Source organism: Protopterus annectens, chromosome 5.part0, assembly GCF_019279795.1.
Source record: "Protopterus annectens isolate FY-2018-M chromosome 5.part0, PAN1.0, whole genome shotgun sequence".
Classification (NCBI taxonomy): Eukaryota; Metazoa; Chordata; order Ceratodontiformes; family Protopteridae; genus Protopterus; species Protopterus annectens.
Window position 1 is genome coordinate 1,691,645,979 of NC_056735.1, and position 18,709 is coordinate 1,691,664,687.

The window sequence follows — 18,709 nt, forward strand, 5'->3', positions numbered from 1 at the left end:
CCTGGCAAAGATTAACATGTTCAGGCAAAATACCCAAAGGAGTGGTAATGCAAAGTTTTACTCAAACTTGCAGGTTCGAAGAAAACAGAGTCCAGTCATGAACAAAACAGCAGAAATTCAAAAATAAATCTTTATTTGTTTCAGGTAAAGTTCAAGTCGCATTTCCTGGCCTCTTCATGCAACTTTTTATTTTCAAATATAATTTGACCCCTTTTCCAAGACCACAGTGAAAACTAAATGCTGCAGAATGGTAAAATAATTCAATTCTTCAAATGAACACAAGTGCCACATAAAAAAGCTTTCAGTACACAATCAGCAGTGTTACAAGAAAAAACTCAAATCTTTCCATTTCTATCAAAACCACATTCTGGTGGTCCAATACAAAAGGAGCATTTTTTAGACTATGCCACAGCACAGTTTAATTCTACACAGCTGTCCAAACACAAATTGCAAAACAAAACACATCTGTAAAACAGTTTTTTTTTTAAACAAAACACCATAACAAAAAGATAAGCACAGAAAATTTCCTATGATCGTTTGGTGTCCTCTTGCACAGCAAAGTAACCCTTGGTTGCTCAAAACTTGTGTATCAAGTTCCCACAGAAACTACCAAGATACAAAGCTGTAAACAAAAACCGATGCTGTAAAATGAATACCAGACACATTACAATTTGTTCTAGTAGCAATACAGCAGGCTTTTTAGAAAAGTGTACTGCGCTGAATAAAATGCAGAACTGCTGATCAATATTGGATACCATCCACCTTCCATATGAAAGGAAAAAAAAACATAAGTGCCATGTACCTCCCTACATTTAGTTCATATCTGCTATCACAAGTACCTTTCAAGAATTTGTATTACAACAGTTAACACTTCACTAAGGCTGCTTTTAAATACTTCATTTTGTTTTATTATTGCATTAAAGTAAAATCATCTTTTGCCATCAATAAAGTTGGGCTAATCAGCATTTTATGTGCAAACATAGGAACCAGGTCTAGAACATTAGTCAATTATCCAAAAACAAACATTTTATATAGAAATTGCAAAAAAGATGGTACCAGTTTATATTTCCATGCAGACTAGATAAATTGTCTTTTGCACTCAAGATACCTGGGACAGTATGAATATACATGGGTGCCAACTTTGTGCCAATACCTTCCTTTCTCCAGCACAGCTACCAGGCATACAGAATTTCAGCAATTCTATTTTAGCCAGTAAAGAAACTTTCGCTTCTGAACTGCACACAATCTATGCAAACAAGGAAACCTGGTGACAGGGAAAATTCAGTGTCCAGTTTTTTTTATTTTTATGTTTTTGCACACCTGTACTTTTAGTTCAAAATAACACCCATGGCAGTCTTACAAAGTCAGATCTGGATTTTGTACTTTCAAAACAGGAAGGGCAGCAGACAATGTTTTGAACAGGACTCCCATTACTATTGGCAAAAACACAGCATAATTCCTTGACAGTTGAAGGGTACCATTTTATTCTAGACTGCATTCTAAACAAAAGTGAAGCCCTTTGTAACAAAAAGAATCTACATAATGGAATTACAACAGAACCACATGATTTAAGTGCCAACTCTTGTTACATAACTTCATATACTACTGAAATATGTGGGAGGCATGGGCCAATTAACAGATGCCCATGGCAAATGCACATCAACCAATATTCTTCCCTATTCAAAAGGGAATTAATGCAATGATCCATTGGACTGATTTCAAATGTGCAGCATCCAACTGTAAAATCCATACGACTAAAACCTTAACCCTTCATACTACAAATTCAAAAGGAACAGAGTAAAAATAAGCTCTTGTCTACTGCTCAAGACAGGACCACCCTGATGGGATAAGAATCTCTGCCACAAATGATTAGCATAACTCATCACAAGTGGAATCTCAAAAGCAATACAATGGCAGGGATTTTAGATTACATGAATCTTGATACAATACGACTGAAGAGCATTCACCTTAACTTACACCCAAAATCAGTACAACGTGGCCTTGTGAAAGAAATGCAAGTTTTCCTGAACTTTTTCAATGAATTTAGTGTGGATTTTGGACAAATCACAGGAAAGATTTAGCACTTTCATAAAGCTTCTAACACAAACTTCAGATTCTGATGAAGTTTGTTACAAGCTTTATGAAAGCACCAAATCTTTCCTGTGACTTTTCAATAAATTGTATAATGTGGTTTGGACTCAGTTGCAGTTTTCCTTCTGCTTTCACTTGTTAGAGTAGGTTTTCCTGAACCTTGCTTTTTACCCCACCTATTGAAAGTTCTTATTGCTTTTAATGAAGAGGCGGTGAAGTGCCTAGATCTTAAGAGGATAAAGCAGTCATACAGCACTTAAGATGCATCTGGCTACAAAAGTCAAAAGAAAGCTTTAATAGGAAGTAATCTGTGTTCATGGTAAGTGCTCACTGCATGCAACACGTATCCTGGTGCTATATTTTAAACCAGACTTCAGTCATACTGGTTAACATTAAAGGCACTGGCCTATGCCTTACAAATGAGAGAAAGCAAAACTTAGGCACATAACTATAGCAGTTATGCAACCCTCCTGCTGCAGTATGATTCTGTCATGAGATTCCAGCTGCTAAGTAACTTATCTCCCATACCAGAATATAATGGAAATTTTGCAGTCAAGTGTCTTGGTCATTTTCAAGGAAACGTTAAAATGGCACTCATGTAGCATTAAACTACAGCAGTCCACCCCAGATGAATTTTCATCATAGTAATGTTAATGCGACTGAGTGAATTACAAGTTTTCCTACAAAGTAGAAAAACCTTTACAGAAGCTTTATGGCCAAGTACGAGAATACTATAGCAACTTATGTTACGATCACATTTGCCTAACCAAAGTCTGTAGCAGTTTCATTGTAACCACTTTTGCATATTGGTATCAGTATGTAAGAACAGACGCTTTCTGTACAGTAAATGGGGCAAATGGGTGAGCCATGGTCCTAGTCAACGACTTTTTGCTATCAGTATGCTGCCACGTCCTACCTTTCACCTTAAAGGTGAGCAGTCCAGTCAAGTTTCAGTTTAGCCTGAAATTCTGGACACTTGCTAGTAATTTTGGGGGCTTTCAGTACTGTAAACTGATGAATTCAAAACACCTGTGGCATGCCTTCAGAAAGGCAGTATAGGATCAAAAATGAAAAGCATTGGTTATAATCAAGCTGTTAAAACAGAGACTGAACAGAATTTGCATTTTTGCAGAGTAACTTAAATGATTGGTTTCCTCAAATCACCATTTGCTGGGTAAAAGGGAAAACTGCTCTGTCATCTGCTCTTCTACCTCCAAAAATGAGTCAAATATTTGTTCATTTTAAAACCAGTCAGACTAACAGTAAACCTTTTCTGCCAAGATCACTAGTTTTAAGCTAGCAGGTCAATGGTATTTCTGCATTTTTTAGAACTGCCAAACAGCTATCTTGCTGAAAGCCTATATATGGCTACTCAATTTCCCCACCAATACTAAACTGCATTTCATTACATTCCTTATAGTCACCATCAGTGATGCTGATATTTAACCTTTCCCAAAAGTGGGCTGCTGGTACATGACTGTAGAGCAAACAGTCACCTTAGAGGATGGGAGCAGCATCCTGTTGATTCATGCATTTTACCTTACAGGAGGATTTTCTCAATATTATTTGACACACAACTAAGTGCTTAATCTCCAAACCAAAGTCCACCACACTTAGCAATGTAGAGGAAGGAATATGGCAAATGGAACACTATCTGGAAACATTTAAGCTTACGATCAAAAGGCAGCACTGTAAGGCCCAACTCAAACATGTCCCAAGGTATTTAATACACAAATATTCCAGTACAAACTCAATTTCTGAGGAGAGTACTGCTTAAAGGGTTATTGCAGAGTTTGCCTGACAAGAAGTCAGGCATGCCCAATTTCATTGGGCATTTAATGTTCATACAGCCAAACTGATGTTAATGTTGTAGAAAGTCCTACAATTCTAAGTCTTAGGCCAGATCATTACTTCCCTGCAATTGTAAACCAGACAAGGAGTTACTGAACAAAGGGAAAATTTCAAATGGAATGCATATCTAGTACAGCACTAAAGTGTCTGGTTTACCGAAGTTGTAGACGCAGCTTCTACCATTTTGATGGATAGCAACCTTATCAGTTTGGATAACTGCTAATTTTGGTAGTACTCAAAACAGAATTTCAGGACCCAAGAATCAACAAGTGCACTGATTAGGTTAAGCTTTCAACAAAATTAAGTCTCACCAGGCCCTAATACAACTTGCACTACATTATCAGCTTCAACCACTGTGCTATACACAGCATCCAAAAACATGGAAATAAAATGGGAATCTTCAGACACTATGCATACTTTAGAAATTAAAGATTAGGCCATCCTCACTGCATTTCAAAGTTTAAGAATCCCCACAAAAGTTGCAAGTTTAAGAATCCTTTCACAAAAAGGACACTTGAGAGCACTACAAAAAGAAAAACATGCACCATGTGATCAACTACCCATATCCCACAGAGACGGGAAGCTTAAAATTACTGAAAACCCTTTCCAGTTCAATTATAAAATGAGCTTATGGACCATCTTGAGGCACTTTTCAAGCAGATCAGCCTTAACTATGAACATATACAGCACTGCTTAAAAAGTGGCATTTACAGTGCCACAACATTGCTGACAATATGCTATTTAGCAATCCAAACTGACAGCTGCTTGTGGGTTCTGGAAAGAGTTCACAAAGTCTTTAATGAGAGTAGGAATTGATTTATTAGCTGCAAGACAACCATGTATGATATGAATGATCATAAGCTGCTGGACTATTTGCTATGTAATAATTACTGAAGTTCATATCACTAACATGAGGTGCTGGCTGGTAGTAGCAAGTCACGCCGCTAGTGTTAGGAACAGTAGGCAACTGGCCCATTTCACGCAAAGCGAGGAAAGCTATCAGATTTAGAGTCTGCCTTCGTTCATGTCCCATAAGACATACAGTACTTTCATTTACTACCCTATATAGGATTAAAAGGTAATCACATTTGCTCTTTTCCTCTTTACTGAAGTGGTTGTGAAGGTAAGTTTCCAACTTTCTTTGCTGATCTACAATATCAGGAAAGTCTATAAAAAACCTTGAGCACATATACCGTTCTAATGTTTTAACTTCCTCATCAGCTGGTTTGAAGTCCCGCACTAACAGATTGCAATACTTAAGCAGTCCACCACCTCGGATCTCTTCTGGATTCTTTGTGGCAATTAAGTGATTTTCAAGGTGGTACAAGGCTTCCTGAAAGTTACCATACACACTTTCTCCAACTACAGTAGGGTGAAAGTGTTCAGTCATTGGGTTTTCTGCACAATCATAATACAAAAGCATAGAGTCCAATACAATCTGAAAAGAGTCAACACTAAACTCAAACTGACGGCGTAGTGAATCTACAAATTTCAGTTCAACATTTCTTCCATCTTTATTGGACAAGGAAATCAAACTCCACCTGTCAGTTTCTGTGGAGACTTTAACAAGCTTTTGAACATAAGCTTCTTTAAGAGTCATGGGGGTAAGTTTATTCTTATTGACTCCTTCTGGAAGAAAGTCCAACAGTGAACCCAAAACAATGTCTCTAATAAGCTGGAACTCTACTTCACTTGGAAGTTCCACTGCAAATATTAGATCCAAATCCTTGTAACTTAAACCATTATCCTTTACCAAAACATGACTTGCTGCAGACCCATTCAGACGGACATCTTTGACTTTAATGCCCTCGACGTCTAACCTACACCGAACCTTGCGAATAATGTCCTTAAGTTGGATTTCCAGAGTTGGGAAGTTTCCACGTCCATGGACTGGAACAACTTCTGTTAAAACCTTATTTAGATTTCTGATCTGCTCCCAGCTTAGGACGCTTGAACGCTTACAAACCCCATCACCATTGTTGCAATTTTTTTCTGCCATGTTAGTTTCTTTAGATGTTCTGAAAGAAAAAACATGTAACCTTTATCAAGCTTGGAAAAAGCTACACAATTACATTTTGCAAGACAAAATTTATCAAAACAGGCCATTTTAGAGGACAAATACTGATTATTAAAAGCCTTAACATAAATGGAAACCTTAAGTTACCAATCCGAACTCCAGTTCCCTAGAAATCATGCATTTGAATAGATTCAAACATCACACTGAAGACCTGGGTTTCCTTACCATTGAAGGTAAGGTGCTATGTATTTAACAAACCCTAACCTTTGCATTAACTGTGCCAGTAACATTTAGCACCACTTAAGTGCAATATACATGCACAGATGTGCAGGACTGCAACACTGTATATTTGCATAGAATTAAGGTACTTACCACAAAGATTACCTTAGTCTGTACTCAGCTATGGACTTTGCCACAGGTTGACGTCCCAATTCAAGAGTTTCCAAGACTAGTTCCTCCCCTTCCCCAGATCTTGGGGAGCAACACAAGGCTTCATTGACAAGAGACTTAAATCCAAAACATCCCCATGGCCTTCCCCTCATTCTTACACTAGGGTGGGGGAAATTATGGGTTGGTGTGCTGAAGAGGATACAAATTATGGCAAGTACACATCATTCTGGATAGGAAAGTTATGGCTCAGCACAAAGATTCCAAAGTATGGTGGCTCCAAAAGCAGACTATTCTTGAAAAAACATCTAGTTCATATCTTGTGAAAGGAAAAGGACCAGGTCACAGCCATATCTACTCCTTGTCCACCCCAGTGGGATTAATATTAGGATACTTGGAAAATCCAAGTTACGTACTCACCATAACCATGCAGGTGTGTTGTCCATTTTCAATCAACGACTGGGTATGTGATCTGACTGCTGCATACACTACACTTCTTGATGCAAGTACAGCTATTCCCCCTACCCACAATGCCCCAGTCAACTAAATTCCTTGAAGTTTTCAGTCTTCCAGATCCTAAGATAAAGAAACAGCACAGTTGTGGCCCTAATATCCACAAGGTCACTCCAGATAACAGGGAAGGAGGGTGGGGAGTTAATGAAAATGGACAGATGCATAGTTATGGCGAGTACATAACTGGATGTTGTCCTTTTCACTCTTGCCTAAAGTTGTCCTTTGCCTAAAGTTGTCCTTTGCCTAAAGTTGTCCTTTGCCTAAAGTTGTCCTTTGCCTAAAGTTGTCCTTTTCACTCATTCCTAAAGAGTATTCCACCTGGTAGCTACTGCATAATGCAATCAATGGAATTTCTAGACCAAGAGGCAGAAGAGGTTGCCACGGATCTAGTACAATGTGTTTTAGGAGGCTTTGACAGGGAAAGGCATTGCCAAGCATTACAAAAATGCAACCAGTAATCCATTTGGTCAGGGTAACTTTAGAAACTGGTGATCCCAATCTGTGTGGGTAGAAAAACAGCTGTTCCAACTCCTTGAAATCCTTTGTTCTGTAGACATGCACATCTAAAATATGTAGCATGTACTCTCCCTTAGAAAAATTAGGGAAGATAAGCAAATTGATACTTGATTCTGGTGCCACCTTCGTAAGGGTGATAAGTTTATAAAGTAACTATGAAAAATAACCCAAGTGGATTTGGAGAGCCTGGAGTTCAGAAGCCTGCCTCCCAGATGTAATGGCTACTAAGAATGCTTTTCCAAGACAAAAATTAGCTGATAGTTCAAAGGGTTCAACCCTAGCAGTAAGACTTAAATCCCAAGGTGGTGATGGGTCTTTCATTGGCGGTCCAGTTAAGGTGCCTTTTAGAAAAGCCTTGCACAATTTGTTAGACCAGAGAGGAAACTTGAGTGAAAACTAGATACAACAGCCAATTAACTATAGAAAAACTAGCACCTTTTTGAAATTCAAGAACTGAATTTTTCAGAGCAGTTAGGATCAATTTCTTTTTGAAGGGCCCAAACTGAAAATCCTATTTACTCCAGTAGATCTTCCTTGTAGAAGCTTTGAAGACAGAAATATTTGAAATGGGGAGGAAAGCCTAGGCTGTCTAGCTATCAATAGAATTGGAGAAACCATGCTGTCATTTTGACGTCTTGAATATCTGGATGCTTCATCCTGGAGGGATGAGAGAAGGTCTGGACTGGGGGGGGACAATACCCATGCAGGATACCAAAGAGGAGACCTAAGGTACAGGAATCACACTTGGTGAGGCCAAAAGTGGGATAACTAAACTCTTCAACCAAATTGCTTTCTGTAAGCATTTTGGAATAGGAGGTAATGAGGGATACGCAAAGAGGAGACTAGCGGGCCAAATCATGGACTAGGACATCTAAGTGACTCTGCCTGAAGGAGGATTAGGGAAAAGGATCTGCTGCACTTGGAGACGCAAAGAGATTACAGAAGATTCACCTAATCAATGGAAAATCCTCTCCACAGCTGACTGAGACCACTTGTGAGGCATCAGAATAGACCTGCCAAGTTAGTCCACTAGTACACTGGATTTCCCCAGTATGCACTGCCATAAGAAAACAGCTGGAGGAAGTCACCCACCGTCAATCCCACCCACTGTCAATCCCAAGGCCTCTCAAAGGAGATAAGATTGGGTTCTCCCCTGCTTGTTGATGAACTAAACAGACATGGTATGTATTGCAAAGGTCCCCAGAGAAGAACATTTGACTGGAAAAAAGATAAACGATGATTTGCCACTGAACCTAGAGCCTGAAGGACAAGTCTGGCTGGAAAAGGGTGAAGAATTTGCTGTACCTGAAACTTTACTGTATTGACAGACAGGCTTACTTACTGTGTTCAAATGAGCACCTATGAACTCCAGGCTTTGTATAGGTTGTACTAGAGATCTGGAATGCATAGCCTTTGACAAAGGTTAAAAACAAATTGCCCCTGGACTTCTGGCTCCTAACCGTCCCAACCAAGCATCTAGACAGATATGGAAACAATCCTAGCAGTCTCAGGTAAGCAACCACTGCCATAAACTTGGTTAGCACAGAGGATTATGGTGAGACCAAAAGCAACTGGCCCACCCAGCTGAAAGCTTAAATCATTGCCTGTTCATCTTGACATAACTCTACCTGAAGGTGCTCTAAGCACATCCACCATCCTTGTGTATATATATATATATATATATATATATATATATATATATATATATATAAAAAAAAAAAAAAAGCAAAATGAACTGAATGACCATTCAGAATTTGACTTCACAAATTGTCTTAGTTTGCTTAGTTCTAGAATTGGTCTCAGTCCCCCAGTCTTCTTGGGAACTAAAGAACCTTGAGTAAGTTTTGAATCCTCTTTTGGCCTGCTGGTTCCTCCTGGATGACTTAAGCTTTTGAATCAGTTGAGCTGCAGCTTCTCTGACTGGGTGGGACATCAGGAAGCCTTTTGCTTTTGGTTGGGGAATCGAGAAAATGGTGTGATATAACTTCTGGATATCATTTTTAAGCCAAGAATCTTACAGAAGCTTAGGTGTCTGGGTGAAAGGACAAGCTACCCCCAACTACACCCAGAGGTGGGCAGTCAAGCAACCCTTCAGGAGCACTGAAAGGGCTTATCTGGGAGGGAAAAAAAGCCCCAAAACTGGTTTTGTAGATCTCCCTCTGCTGTGAGGACAGCATCTTCCATCTGAACCCCCTCTGGAGTTGCCTCCATGCGAGTCCTGAAAGGACATCCAGGACTTGTCATTTTCTTGCCTCCTCCGATTCTGCAAAGGGATTTTTGAAGGCCAGAAAAAGCACATCCCTATGGCAGACAGGTTCTTAACATCTTATTCAGTTTCTTTCACCAGAAGGATCAAACTACGACATTCCATCCAAAGCATTAATGAAACTTGAAATGCTCTGAAAAATCAAATTTGTCCAGGCATGTCAGCCCATGCAGTACCCTCCACAGGATGGGATATTATATGGACACACTGGAAATGGATAATCATGGCCAGCTGTGAAGAGGACCTCTTAGTCCTACACTGACATGGACTCAGAGGAATTAAGTTTCTTGATCAAATCTCTGTAGTCTTGTGAAGTGCACCAAGTAATTCAGGAATGTTAATGCAAATATGCCCTTTCTAAAGCTGCCCAATGCCCTTAACTCCCAGGGGTATGGACCGAGCTCTGCTCTTAGTGACTGCCACAACCACCATAACAGAATCCTTTGCTCCAATGTGATCTTCAGTGAAGAAAAGAACTGGGCATAAGGGAATGGGTTCAACAGAATCCAGTTCTTTCCATACCCAGCAAGAGATGGAAATAAACTAATCTGCCGGGGGAGTCACCCAAGATGTAAATGGGCCAGTCCCAAAAGATCCAGAAAAACTGACTTCTCTAGAGAAGGGGTACCTGAAGACCCCTCACCTTAAGGACTGCACACATTCTCTTCAAGGAACTCTTCAGTGAAATGATCTGGAAAGGTATTTTGGGGGGGGGGTTCCTTGATGGGGAATGTCTGGATGCTAGATGGTACCAGTTGTCCCTGTGCAGTAGGCGTGATAGAATCGAAGGGATGCATGATCCAAGGATGAGAGAAGTCTAATCTCTTGGTAAAGAGAAAGCTCTCTGCACTACCGCTAAGTCAGATGGACCAGGAGCTGTGGCTGGCCACACTGAGGCAAAAAACTCAAGCTACCAAGCCTCAACCCTGCCCAGATCTGCACCTCAAGGAAGGAGTCAGAGCCTAGCTGTCCAACAAAGATCCAAGGGGCAAAGAGAGCTCCGATAACACTGGAGTAGACCCAGACCTCAACCCCTGGATCTGGCAGAGACCAGCTCCGAGACTCATTCCAAACCAAAGGAACCACAGCAGAACTAGTCAGTAAGGCCAGAGTCGAAGACCTAGTCATTTTCAGATAAGATGCATACTCCCTAGGCTCTGATCAGAGGGCTCTGAATCACAGCTCAAGGGAATTTAATCATCCTACCCATGCCAGCTTGACTTCTGAATGACCCAATGGAAGAGCTGGTTTATTGGGGCTTAAATTCGTTCCTTGGTGTCCCTTGGAGAAAGTGGGAATATAGCCTAGGAGAAACTGGTTCAACGGTGAACCTGTGAGTTCAGGGAGACTTGCAACACAGCTAGATCTGAGGGTGCAAGATCCAACTGCTTTTTACTCAGGATCTGAAGACATCTGATCTCAACTTTGCTGAATTTTTTTGAAGAGTCTCCCACAAAAAAAAAAAAAAAAAAGCCAATGTAGTAGCCTTTGGAAAGCATGTGGGTAGATAAGTTTGAGAGACACACCCCCCTTGCCTCCAAAGAAGCTTCAACAGGTTTACTGGGGGGGGGGGGGGGGTGTTGAGACCCTGAAGAGGAAGGCTACGTCAGCATCAATTACATCACTATGTGCCCTAGAATTAAAGGCAGCAAATAGAGCAGTCAGTGTTGATGTGACTAAAGACAGTAGATTCGCTCCTTGTGGGCATCAGAATTGGGAATCTTATGTCCACAGGAAGTGCACTTTTAAAAGCCTGTTTTTTTTTTTTTTTGTCTATTTGTAAAAGTAGCAGGCCTTCAAGTGGACTACCAACAATGGCAGAAACAATACCCTCTAAAAGGGCAGAAAGTTTGAAGAGACAGGTACCAGCTAGATCAGAAACTACCAAAAGGCTGAAAAGGCTAAATCGGAAGAAAACTAGAGTAAACAATCAGGAGATGGATGTGGTAATTCAAAAGAAAAGGTTTTAAATTGCTTACAAAGAAAAATAGCTTTCAGAAGGATCCACATCTGTGTGAGATGGTGGCAAACAAGATCTGGGGTATTGCTAGTTTACTGGGGCATTACAGGCAGAGGTAGGAGCTCATGAGTTGCATCCAAGACTAGTGTATACACCAGAGTTGGATCAGAGATCAGATCCAATACTCAACTTTGTAAACGAATGAAAGGACCGACCTCTATGTTCATAGCTGTATACTATGCTAATGACTACAGTCCTTACAAGCCTAACTATGCAACCCAAATGTGAACCACAAATTTGATATATAGTGTGCATGTGCCAGACCAGAGTTAAAATTTAAATTACCCATCCACTGTTCCAAGTTGTGCTTTGACATAGGGAGAACTCTACTTCACATGGATGGGGAGCCTGTTTGAGAGAAAGAAGTTCCATCTGTGTTGTAGATCTTTGTTCATTCATTACCATTTGGACTCATTTCCGTCCTCAGAACTTACAGCCATTTCCAAGCTCACGCAAGCCAAAGACTCTCAGCTAAGACCTACCCATAATGCCCCTCTCGTAGTTGCTCCAGATTGAGTTTGCCAGCCCCTATATAAAAAAGAGGTAGTAATAGAAAAAGGTTCTGTGAGCAAACACTCTAAATAGGAGTAGAGTCCCTAAAGGACACCAGGAGTCCAGGCAGGGGGAAGGAGGGCAGAAGTAATGAATGAACAATGATCTACAACACAGATGGAACATTATGGTAAGACAGCTTCTTTATCTGATGTTGTAAATCTTTGTTTATTCATCACCATTAGGACAGAGTCCTGAGCTACTTTCCTGGGTGGCCTTAAGGAAGGATATTCCTGAGCACCATAGAACCAAAAGATGCTTGCCCCTGGAGGCCAAATCCAATTTATAATGATATAAAATGTATGAGGTCTTGCCCAAGTGGCTGCTGTGCAGACATCCATAGAGGCTCTGGAATGAAACACTACAGTAGTAGCCATGGATCTGGTAGAATGAGCCTTTATTCTGTTGGTAGATAAAGGTAGACATTTCTGAACCAGGAGGATAGTCGCTTTGGAAACAGGTTTACCCAATCTGGGTCCTGCAAAGGCCACAATTAATCCACCTTCCTGAAAGATTTAGTCCTGTCCAATTAACGAAGCTGCAGATGCACATCAAGGGTGTGCAAAAGGTACTCCCCTCCATTAAAATGCTGAGGGAAGAAAACCAGCAGGTCAATAGATTGGTTAATGGAAAATCCAGAAAGGACCTTTGGCAAGAAAGAAGGGTCAGTATGAAGGGACACCCTATCCATGTGGAAGATGAAGTAGGGTCTCGACAAGGCCTGCAACTCAGACACTCTTCTCGCTGATAAGTGCTACTAGCAGTAAGGTTTTCCATGACAAAATTTTAAAATCACATGAATCAAAGGGCTCGAAAGGAGGACCCGTGAGATTAGCACCAAAGTCAAGTCCCAGGGTTCTAAGAGAGGCTTGACCGGAGGTTAACGTGCAATACTCCTTTCAAAAATGTCTTGCATAGGCGGTGTGACATAATAAAAGAATTATCAAATCCATTATGAAAATTGGCGATAGCTGATAAATGTACAGTGATTGTCGATGTTGAGGCTCCTACATGCAAAACAGTAGTCTGGTATTGAAGGACCTTTTGAATACAGACAAGGGATCTATATTCTGATCTTTGGCCCAAAGAGAAAACCTAGTCCATTTACTAGAATAAAAAAAAAAACTTTCCTGGTGGAAGGTTTGTGCAAAGCCAGAAGAATTTCATGGACAGGAGATGGGATGTCAGGCAGCCTGGAAATCACTGGAAGTGGAGGAATAAAGCTGTAAGCTTGAGACTGTGGAGATTCGGATGAATCAGTCCCAGAGGATGAGATAACAGATCTTGGGAATGACCCAGGATCCACGGGCTGTAAATCAGATGAGGTCATAGAAACGGAAATCTGACTTGACAGGGCCAATAAGGATCGCTTCTCAACCTCAGCTTTCTGGAGAAATTCTGGAATGAGGGGAAACAAGGGAAAGTCATACAGAAGACCCAGGGGACCAATTGTGGACTGTCCCTCAGAGGCTCCCCCCTGAGGGGAAATCAGGGCAAAATAACTTGTGCATTTGTTTGGGGGGGAGCAAACAAATCGCAGCAAGGCTTGCCCCAGCATCAGAAGATCTAATCCACTGTTACAGGGTTGAGGGACCACTCATGAGGCATCAGGATGTTCCTGCTCCGATTGTCCACAATAAGGTTGGAACTCCTGGGAATGTGCATTGCTATAAGAAAGTGGTTGGAAGCTATTGCCCAGTGTCAAATCCTTATGGCTTCCTGACACAGGGGAAGACCTGGTTCCACCTTGCTTGTTGATAAACCAGATGACAAGACAGGTCTGACTGAATTGCAATGGTCCAAGAAGGTAGTGATGCATTGCAATGGTCCCAGAAGGTAGTGATGCATAAACACCTGCAACACTAAGAGAACTGCCCTCAGTTCTGGGACATTTATGTGCAAATTGGCCTCCATAGGAGACCAGGTGCCTTGGACAGTCTTTCCCTGGAAATTCCCCCCACCCTAACAGGGAAGCGAATGGCGAAGGTCACTGAAGCATAGGTCCACGACTCCCTGTTCGAAGGATGGACAGTGGAACTATCTTCGGCCAGTTCCCTCTTGGTGGCTACCACCACGACCATGGAATTAATTCAACTGCTTGGACCAGTAGGGTTGATCTCCAGGTGTAGATAAAATTTTGTCTGGCCTCCAGGGGACAAGTTTTACATTGTTCAGGGCCTTCCAGGCACGCAGCACAATGAGCTTAACAAGGTCATCTGCCAGTGGAGTCACCCAGGAAGTAGATGGCCAGGCACAGAAAGCCTGCAAAAAGAGTCCACAGAAGAGTTAAACTTAGTCTTGCTGCTGCTTGAGGATTTCTAGAATGTCTCCGAACGAGACGTCGTCTGGGAGAGACTGTGCAGATTCTTCCCCCTTAACACAATGTGCCTTCGGTGATAGATTCCTCCAGGGAATCAAGGTGCTTCCTCTAGCAGAGTTTCTTCCGGGGTGACAACTCCTTCAAAGGGGGTTTTGATGCTGATGCCATTGGTGCAGACTAAGCCTGCAGAGGGCAAGGACCCTCTCCATCACCTGGAAAGCAGGACCGCCTGAGGGAGGGGAGCCTGGAACAGAGAAGGACAACCTCGGAGCCGGGGTCACACCCCACCTCCAGGTGAAGAGCTCTGAGAGGACTGGAAGCAGTTGGAGCCGTGAACAGATAGCACCCGCGAGAAAAGAGGTGCTGGACTAGGTACCACAGTACAGACGGCCCAAGCACTACTCCGAGAGAGCATCGGCTCCACCAGAGCCAATGCAGCAAAGGTGGTTGGGGGCAGAGAGGGGAAAAACTGCTGTCAGAGCAGAGACAGTTGGGATGGACATCTGCACAGAGATTTCCAGGACCTGGAAAGAGGCCGGAGGAGGATAAACCAGGGAAGATGTAGTAAAAGATTGAGCCAAGAGGAACAGAAGGTCTAGCTGGAATGGGCAATCCCTTAACTGCCAGAAGCTGGTCCACAACCCACACTAGGTCTAATTCAGAAAAACTCCTGGTGGATCTAAAGGAGGCTGCTGAAGGAGAATTTGGTATTTCTAGAAAGGGGCTAATCCTCTGCTCCAAAAAAGGGTCATAAGTTGGAGTATCTCGTCCTTGGCAGACATTCTGGAGGTGCCAAAGCAGGTACAGTCATAGGAACCAATGTCTATGCCAAGGACGGCACCAAAGTAGAGTATTGTATCAAATGCTTTAACCAATCTATGCAGGCAGTATGCACAGATTTCCCCTCACTCATTGCCTAAGTGATCTTTTCAAAGTAGCCCACTAGATTGGGAGCACAGTGCGGTTAGCTTTGTCACCTCTCAGCAAGTCCTCCAGTTAGATTCTTAGCTGGGGTGCCTTCTGTGCAGAGTCTGCATGTCCTCCTTGCATGTGGGTGGATTACCTCACAGCAAGTCCTCCAGTTAGATTTTTAGCTGGGGTGCCTTCTGTGCAGCGTCTGCATGTGGGTGGATTTCCTCCCGCATTCCAAAGATGTGTGGGGAATGTTTGCCCCAGGCCTCTGCTGAAAATGGGCTTTATCCCAGTCATTTAGTATGCAAATGTTAAAATAGGATTCAACAAGCATGACCTTCCTTTAACAAAGGAAAACTGGGATGGATACAGGGTCTGGAGGACTATGTCACAGTTAATATCCATGACCATTCTTTCCATGGCTTTGCAAATAAGACTAGTCAGATTAACGGGCCCTGTAGTTTCCAGGCTTTGTTGAAAGTCCTCCCTTAGGAAGGGAGAAGATTATTAACCCTCCAGTCATGTGGCACAAAGCCTGTTTTAAGACCAAGTTCAGAAGGCATCCTAAGATATCAAGATGCACGGAAGCAGTGTTCCTGGCTTTTGCAAATGCAGCCAGTACATGCTCACTAATTACAGTTGGAGTGGTTATATTTGAGGGCATTTTTGGGGTGAGGGGGTAAAGTTGGAACTGAAGTTGCCCACCAACAGGTTTGCCATGCTGCCAGGCTCAGTGAATCTGGCAACGTTAACCACAAGTTCAGTACATTGCTGTGTGCTGCCTTTGGTTTCTGACATAGGTGGAGGCCTTACAGGAGGTCAAAGATGGCTTTGCTTGACTTAATTAGCTCAGTTCATTTTTTGAGATTACCCTTACTGATTTTTACCAAAATTTTCCTTTGTATATCCTGTTTAAATTTGTAATGCCACAAGTGCCATTTCTGGGGCTAATCCTGGGCTTGCTTCTGGTAAGTAAAGCAGCCTCTATGCAGCCACCAACATGGTTATACATTGTTCCAGAGCAATTTGGCATAGGCTGCTGTGTTCTCTGGGTTTGGAGGGGTACTGAATGTTGACAAACCATCGCAATGCATTTAGTCTTTGAATAGTTCTTTACTGGTTTTAGTGGGATTAGAGTGAATTCTGAAGGAGACTACTTTCTTTACTGGTTTTAGTGGGATTACAGAGTGGATTCTGAAGGAGACTGCTTTATGGTCAGCCCTTACTAGGAAGGATGACATTGTGGGGGTACAGTGCACTCATTTGTGAGCATGAGGTCCAACATGTTGGAGGCTCACACCCTGAAGCCCTGTAAGACAGGCAATGACACCCTTTGCAAAGCAGTCTACTGGAAGGCAAGCCCCCCTACCCCTAGTCATTACTGCGAAAGGCATCAAAGTGTGGCACAAGCGGGCCAAAGCAAACAGCACAATAATCTAGGCACAGCAACATGCTTTCCACAAAATTTTATACTAAGGGGAAAAGACTCCTAGTGCAGATTTTGTGATCACCAAGCTCATCTCCAGTCACTCCACAAGTCAGTATTTAGGTCACATGGAGAACAAAGGGAAGTTCTTGCACATGGGAAGGAAAATTAGAGTTGAGGCCGGAGAACTTTTGCCAGATCAGATGCAACAAAAAGCCCAACGACCTGGTCATACTGAACAGAGGAGGATGAAGGGTTTTCCATGTTACATCAAGTATATAACCACCATTTAAATTCACAACCATCTTCCAACAGTCCAGCTTAAAATTCTTTTATTACTTCCAAAGTTAGAGCTGCTTACATTAATGCACAGCATACCTAGTTTTAGCCTAACAGATTACTCAAATTAGACAGAAGATAGCGTCCAGCCTTAAAGCACATAAGCTTGAATTATGCAAAGTTTTCCTCTGGCCTCCATCTTCGATTTTCATATGGAGTTTTCATATCCATCACAATTTTGCCTTAAGGCACTCTTCTCGCATTCTGCATAATTTTGTCTTCACTAATTTCCCTTGCATGTCACACATGTGCAGCTTTAGACAGTTAGGACCCTTAATAGCCTTGTCTTGTTCACTGCATTACCATACAAGATGAAGCAGCTCAGGCTTCTTTGGCAGTATTCTTCAGGGCAGTTAACATTTACAGCCTGTAGTAATCTTTGCTAAAGTTTCATAAATGGTGAATTTCTTGGAAGGGCAACTACTACAAAAGGAAGAAGTCTTTCTCCTACTCAACACACTTGCATAGCTCTAAAGTCAGCCGCTCTTGGCCTTAAAAAAATATATATATGTACACCTATATGAAAGATACTGCCATCAAGTTTCATAAACCCAGTAGAGTACCACTAACCCATTTAGTTTTTAATGCCATTTGCAGATAGTCTCATGCCTTCAATTAAAAAGGTGAACTCAGCAGAACTTTGAGCTCAGACAACCCAGTTACCATACGCCTGTCAGAATGCACAGCAGCATGCTACCTGCAAGTATGCAAGTAGTATGGAGGCTGATCCAAATTGAGTGAGATTCAGTTTCTCCAGTTAATGTGCTTCCTATTTTGCAGTGATAGTGTTGCACTTGGAATGGAGTGGGCTGGACTGGAAATTTATATTACATCAATGCAAACTGATCACAATGATGGGCTTGGGTCAGAGCAATGAAAGAGCCACATGCCCACACACTTTGCAAAAATGTGATTCACACAAGTGTAACAAAAAATTTCCAGGTGGTAATTCAAGAAGTCTATGCAAAGCAACTGATTTTAGACCATTCAGTACTGAAATGAGTGAAAAAGCAACTATGTTGCAGATATCATTTTGATTAGACATCCAATATGTATTCAACAAAAAGGTGGTACTGAAAGCAAGTTGCAGTTAAAATTAGCAATTTTTTCACTTTCAAGAAAAAAAATGTGACCACTCAAAAGGCTAAAGGGGGGGCACCTGTGCACAAACTTCTCAAAGTTATGTAAAGCGCCATCTAGATAGGGGCACCCTATGGGAGAAGCTATGCATATTTAATCATTTACAGACTTTCTGCTCCATCCCCTCCCCAGGTATAGAAAAAATGAATCACAAAAAGTAGTTGTGCAAGTAAAACATACTATAACATTAGACACTGGAATGATCACTGCTACAGTAGCCTTCCCTATAGGGGTTAGATCCTACCAAGGATATAACCCAGCTTCCAAACCTTCAAGGCACCTTCCACAATCCCAAACTGTCAGACAGCTTGAACGGATGAAAACAAAAAAGATTGGGTGCAAAGCCCTTCAGGAGTTTC

The 18,709-nt window shown here is 41.9% G+C and overlaps 1 protein-coding gene across 2 annotated transcripts in view; it reads right to left on the reverse strand.

Moving 5' to 3' along the window:
- Positions 1 to 116: 116 nt before the first annotated feature.
- Positions 117 to 18,709, reverse strand: part of TENT5C (terminal nucleotidyltransferase 5C) — a 30,708-nt gene continuing 12,115 nt past the window's right edge. For both annotated transcript variants that reach the window (XM_044071481.1, XM_044071480.1), the window contains exon 2: positions 117 to 5,960. In XM_044071481.1, coding sequence (XP_043927416.1) covers positions 4,763 to 5,941 — 1,179 coding nt within the window. In that variant the 5' untranslated portion in view covers positions 5,942 to 5,960 and the 3' untranslated portion in view covers positions 117 to 4,762. The remainder of the gene's footprint in view (positions 5,961 to 18,709) is intronic.